Source organism: Nicotiana attenuata, chromosome 6 (genome assembly GCF_001879085.1).
Source record: "Nicotiana attenuata strain UT chromosome 6, NIATTr2, whole genome shotgun sequence".
Taxonomy (NCBI): domain Eukaryota; kingdom Viridiplantae; phylum Streptophyta; class Magnoliopsida; order Solanales; family Solanaceae; genus Nicotiana; species Nicotiana attenuata.
Genome location: NC_031994.1, coordinates 22,194,689 through 22,201,330, shown reverse-complemented (window position 1 = coordinate 22,201,330; position 6,642 = coordinate 22,194,689). Strand labels below are relative to the sequence as shown.

The 6,642-nt window shown below is 35.7% G+C and overlaps 1 protein-coding gene across 1 annotated transcript; it reads left to right on the top strand.

The window, feature by feature from the left end:
• On the top strand, positions 1,803–5,167 carry LOC109226705. Its single transcript, XM_019391543.1, has 2 exons — positions 1,803–2,046; positions 4,706–5,167. The coding sequence occupies exons 1-2, from the start codon at positions 1,884–1,886 to the stop codon at positions 4,987–4,989; spliced, it is 447 nt and encodes a 148-aa protein (XP_019247088.1). The 5' UTR covers positions 1,803–1,883; the 3' UTR covers positions 4,990–5,167.

Genomic DNA, 6,642 nt, shown 5'->3' with positions numbered 1-6,642 from the left:
GTGTCCTTGCGGGATTTCATATGTATTATTTCCCTTGCCCTTGTTTGTGATTGTTGATTGGGTGAGGAAGAGTGTTAAAGCACGAAGGGTGATGCCGTGCACTGTTTGTTTATGGTAAGGAAAGAGTGTAAAGCACGAAGGGTGATGCCGTGCATTGTTGCTTATTATGAGAAAGAGTGTTAAAGCACGAAGGGTGATGCCATGCCGCACGATGTACCATTCCGTGCCGATTCTATTGATATATGTGAGGAATGAGAGTAAAAGCACGAACGCTGATGCCGTGCACATGTTATTGTTTGGTGAGGACGAGAGTAAAAGCACGAAGGGTGATTCCGTGCACTGGTTGAATTCTGTTTCATTACGTACTATTGAGTTGTGCTGTATTCCTCATTATTGGACAACTCTTATTTGGAATTTATTATACTCCCCACAGCATGTTCCCCTCCCATATTGTTTATCTGTTTTGCATTTCGATTCCGCTTTATATATATATATATAATATATATGAAATTGCACAGGTTTATGTGGTAGTCTGGTCTAGCCTCGTCACTACTTCGCAGGGGTTAGGCTAGACACTTACCAGCACATGGGGTCGGTTGTGCTGATGCTACACTCTGTGCATTTTTGCACAGGTCCATGTTTCGAGCAGCAGCAGCAGCAACTTTAGTTCGGGAGCATATCTTCAGTCCGGAGAGACCCGAGGTAGCCTTGCAGGCGTCCGCAGGCCCGGCGTCTCCCTTCTATCCTTATATTAGACTGTCATCTCTTTGTATTCGGGATAAACAGTTATGTTACTTTCAGACCTTGTATTTAGTAAACTCTTAGCAGTTCGTGAGTATTGTGACACCAGTCTTGGGTAGAGTCTTATATTGACTACTCCGTGTTTTATTCAGTTTCTATAATTAAGACTTCCGTTATTAATTAGTTTTGTTGTTTTATATTTTTGTCATAAATTGTTAAAAAGAATTGTTTATTATTGGAAAAGTAATCAAAATGGCTTGCCTAGCTACTACGAGTAGGCGCCATCACGACCCCCGAGGGTGGGAAGTCCGGATCGTGACAAATTGGAACACTCAAAGTAGATGAAAAAAAACTGATAAATTAGTTTTGGGGGGAAAAAGTAGGAGAAATTCGGATCTGAAATTGGAACATTTAAAGTGGATGGAAAAAACTGATAAATTAATTCTTGGTAGAAGTTTAAATGAACAACAATGGCACCTACAAAAAATTTCAGCATAAAATCGGAAATTTTGAAAAGAAATGGAAAGGAGATGAGAAAAAAATTTACCAACCTAGTTGAAGATGAATCAAACTTACAAAAGAGTAAAGGAGATGAAAGTGACAGTGAGCAAAAGAAATGAAAGTGATGTACAGAAGAGTAAATGAGATACTGTGAGCAATAGAGATGAAAGGGTTTTAATGGATACAAGGATATGAAAGTGAAATTTCTGGAATTTCTAGAATAGTGTAGAAATGTAGTCATTTCTATATTAATAGAAAAATAAGTAATAAAATAAGAGTGTATAATGACAAATATACCCTTGCTCGACCAACTTCTCATTTCTAAAAGATAGAAATTTGGTATAAAATTAAATTCTTTTTGGAATCGATATTTATGTAATGGTATAATATATGTCACTCAATTATAAAATGGGACTCGAGACTTAAAAACAAAAAAAGAAAAAAAAAAGAAAAAAAAAAAAAAAAAAAAAAAGAAGAAGACAAAGGTACCGACCGAGTCACCGACAAAACGTGAAACTCGAGAGCAGACCGGGTTCAGATACAGTGTCAAACCATCTTCCTACCACCCGATTAAAACACTTCAGCGGTCCTATGTTTTATGGAAGAAATGAAATCAAGAAACCTTACAGTGAGTTGAAACAATGGAGTCAAGTCGGAGTAAGGTACTAATTGTACTTTACCTGACTGTAATTACAAGTTTGATGGTAAAAGGAGTGAGAGGTTGGACTGGTGAAATTCATGGCAGAGTTGTTTGTGATGTCTGTGCTGATTCTTCTGTTGGTCCTGAAGACCATGTTCTAGAAGGTTCCTTCTTGACATTTATCTTCATTTGATTGTTTTCAGCTTTTTATTTACTTTGAGAGTTTTGTTTGTTGTAAATCGTCAGTAAAAGTCCGGTGTTTTCAGAAATTTTTTTCAGCTTTTACTACGCCTGATTAAATGATTGTTATATTTATGCTGGACACTTTAGTGATAGGATCAGCAAAATTTGCATGGTTAAGATTTAGTTCTCTCAAAGATAGAGGTGTTTCTAGCCCCCAGGCTTTGGTCTAGTGGTAACAACAGTGATGTATAGATTAGGCAACATCGCCAGTTTGAACCCGGTGCAGACAAAAACCTGGTGTTTAAGTGGAGAAGGGTAGAGGGGCGGGCCATTCTCCACCGAGTTTCGAACTCTGCGCCACTGGCAACTTCGGGAAAGATAGGGGTGATTCTACCCTATTCACCAACTAGTGTTCCAAACTTTCAGCTTAGCTGAAAATTTGTTGTATTCTGATCATCTTAAGATGGGACAATTATTACTTTTTTTATCAATGGGAGAAGAAGTTATTTCTTCCTTTCTGTTTTATTACTCTTTCCTTTTTTATGGAGGTGAGGGTTATCTGTTAAGAGGAGAGAAATTCTTCCCTTTTAGCATTAGGATTAAGGCAGAAGATTCATGAACCTAGTTACAAGTTAGCTAAAGTATTGCGTATCCTAATTACTGGGGTTCTTCTTATTAACTGACTTGAAATATATACAACAAAAAAATCAGTGAGAAGATTCATTGGATTTCTAGTAAATGGTGCACCGAATGATAGAAATGTAACTTAGCTTGGAGAATCTTATGGTGCATTGTTAAGAGAATTGAATATCTAGAATGTTTGAGAAGGAAACTGATAGCATGTTCCCTGCAATCCAATAGGATTTGAACTCTGACGAACTATCTGTTTTATTTGATATTCGATACTGATAAGAATGGACCTTGGGCCTAAATCCCTCCGATGTGGGACAACTCAACACCCCCCCTCACGCCTAGACCTCTGGAGCGTGGACAACATAAATGGGGGCCCAACATCGGTAACAATAATTGGGATGGGTCTGGCTCTGATACCATGATAAGAATGGACCTTGGGCCTAACTCAACCCCAAAAGCTAGCTTATGAGGTGAGGATTGCCCAAGCCATATAAGGAGACCAAGGACCTCAAATCCCTCCGATGTGGGACAACTCAACAGATACTTATATGCAGCACAAACTAAAACAAGTTCCTAAAATATTGAAAAAGGACTGAAGTGTGCCCTCTGTTTCCCCTCCGTCCAGTGTACCTATTCGTATCAAATTAACGTAGAAATGTCAAGCAGCCCCCATGCTTTGTGTGCTCATGGGGAAGAAGTTGTTGAATGCAAATTACACCTTGAATCTATCTCCTTTTCCTGAGAACCATATGGATTAGAATCTCTTCCACCGAAAAAATTCTGTTGACTTTGTAAATAAAGGCTGATGGGCGTGGAAGTGCAATCACACTAGTGGAACACCATGTTGACACATGTCAAGCATCAGCTAAATATTATCCTGTAGAAAAGAAAATAAAGAGCATCATATTGAGTTATTACTAGATGTCTGATGCCTGAGTAATCTCTACTCGAGTCTTTCTTCCTACCTTCTATGCTTCCTTTTGGCTACTCTGCCTTGTTTAGTTCATCACTTACTCTTCCTTGGTTATGAACTTTGAATTCTCATATGCTTTCATTGTTTGCTATTTGCTAACAATATATGGGACTAGAGAATAAAGGTGTCAAAATAGTGTTGTAGGAATTTAGGAATTCCGATTGATAACTCTTTCATATTAGGCTTCAAATTTTAACCAACTCCAAACCTACCGATATTTTCAACTTTATTTTCCTAGTTTATCAGAAAGTAAAAGGGAATCACATGAAAGGGGCATGACTGGATTTATCTTATGGTGTCAATTTTAGTCATGGGGCGTATCATGATGGTTGGTTGTTCCGATGATGATGGTGAGAAGGGTAACAGCCTACTGTCTATCACCTTTTAAGCTCCTTTCTTTTTCCTAACCATCTATAGCTAGATTTAGAATACAATGTTGAGCCATTGCTGAGTGTTTCTTTTACGGAATTTTAATTGGTAGGTTCTTATTTGTCCCCCAATTTTGGTTCCAGACACTTCATTTCATGGGAAAGTTTTAATTTTTCACCTAATACTTGTTGCCTAGAATCTGGTCTGGTTTGTACTCTGGCAGGCTTAAGGTCTAAAGACCAATCGAAATTTAAAGTTGCGGGAAAATATTCTCTTTATTGGACTCGTATGGAATAAAATCTATGCATTGGGTACTACTGTGCAGGATTTACTTTTTATGTTAGCTCATAATGGTAGATGTTTCATTGTCAAAACTGTCAGTCAAAGAAGGCATAGAACAAAGTGTTTTTACTCTTTTTGGTCAATTTAGGACAAGGTTGTGGTTATTAGCTTCACTATATTTCTGCTGACTAATGTGATTTCTTGTACTGGTGATGCTGACTCAGACGCGATGCAAGACTATCTTATCCTATTTTTTGTGCTACCAATAAACCTACAAATGATAGCAGTTCTCTTTTTCTCAGTTTTATATATATATATATATATATATATATATATATATATATATATATGTATCTGAAGGTGATGTTATTTCCTTGTTGCAGGTGCTGAAGTTGCCGTTCTTTGCATAACAAAGTCTGGGGAAGTTCTGAATTATCAGGCATTCACAGACTCCATGGGGATATATAGAGTGGCCGAGACAATGCCAGAGATTGATCGTTGGGATGCCTGCCTTGCAAGACCAATAAGCAGCTTCCACGAACACTGCACACGTCTGGGAGAAGGCAACTCGGGGTTGAAGTTCAGGTATAATCATCCTTCAGGATATTCACACGCAGTCAGACCATTTGTATATCGTCCCACCAATGTCCCAACCTACTGCATCTAATAAAATATTGTATCACACGCTTCATGCTATCGAAGCTTGTTATTGCTAATGTATCCTGAGTTGTCTTGATTTTAATGAAAATCCAGTGACAATCTGATGTAATGGCAGCCCAAACAACTACGCATTGGCACTTCAGATGAAGCTTTTGATGTTGCAAGTGATTCAAATTAGTTGACAATTTACTGGCCAATCACATGAAGATCCAAATAACAATCAATAAATATTCTTGGAGATAAGCTATGCTTATATCATACAAGAATTTATAAGATTAGCCATGATCATATCCGATATAAGGTGCAAGCAATGGACGTACATGATCAAATGAAAGAGAGTCTCAGACTGTTCGGTTATATCCTATGTAAACCTTCAAACTTGTAGGTTTGTGTAAAAGGAGGTTAAACAAACTTAAAAAGACATGGAAGAAAATTGTCCAAAAAAATCCACAATCTCCCTTAATATATACGGCATTAGCTAAGAACAGAACATAATGACAGCAAAGGATTTATAAAGACGGTACCAATTGGTTAGTATATATATTATTAATAATAAGGGAGAGTTGTATTAAGAAAATTCCTGATGTCTTCTTTTGATTTGTCTTAAGACAATTTTTTGAGCATTAGAATAAAAAAAAATAGGGTAATTTATGCTATATACTTACCTAACACAAAATAGTTACCCGTTTTTATCTACTCTCAAACTAGTTAAGCTAAATACCTATTTGACCAAAAGTATTTACCTGCATACCCATCTTTATAATTTATTCTTCTATTGCAACTGCCATGAACTTATCCCCTATTTTTTTCTTCTCCTTTTCTCTTTCCTGAAGCTTATATTTGGTTCCAAACTTTTATGTTCCCTCTGTTCTTTTATAAAGAACTCGTTTTAGGGTACGCGCCTTGTGCGTGTACCCCATAATAATAAATATAAAATTTTAAAAAGTTACATTAATAATATGCTTGAGTTATAAATAAAAATTAAATAAAAAATATAAGTTCATGACAATGATGATGTATGGTTTTAGCCTTGAGTTTGTGGCATTTAGCTTAATTTTTCTCCAAATTGTAATGTCATGTTTATTATGCGTATGTAAATCATTTTGGAGCCAAGAAACTAAATTTTGAAAGAAGATTTGCATCATGAGAGACAATTTTAAGAATAACTTTATGCATTTTTTCGCGTTATGACGATTATTGTTTTTTTTTTAAAAATGCATCTTTATAGACTTTTTTTTTCAGAAAATTGACTCTTGAAATAATAATAATAAAACCACTAAATGTAACTAAAATCCAAATTAAAGACAAATATGCCATTATTTCCGTCTAAAGTGCTTGTGTTGTTAGGAAAATAAAAATATACGACAGACAAAATTTCTTTTGAATAAACATCTTAATTTTTATAAAGTAAAATCTTAATAGATTTTAAAGCCTTAAATTTTAGACTAGGAGAGATTTAATAATCATATTTTTAGTTATTTTTAATGTGCTAAATATTAGGGAAAATTATCAAAAATAACTACTTTGTCCGGTGTGAATTCTATAAGACTGAAAAAGGTGAACAACATTTCACTAAGGATCTTCGTGCTTTTAATATAACTGGTATTAAGGTACGCGTTCTGCGCATACCCATATTAATAAGTATATAATTTTATAAAAT

Coding starts and splice junctions, on each gene's coding strand:
- LOC109226705 (XM_019391543.1), top strand. CDS start 1,884: ATGGAGTCAAGTCGGAGTAAGGTACTAATTGTACTTTACCTGACTGTA. Junction 2,047..4,705: donor TGAAGACCATGTTCTAGAAG/GTTCCTTCTTGA, acceptor TCCTTGTTGCAG/GTGCTGAAGTTGCCGTTCTT.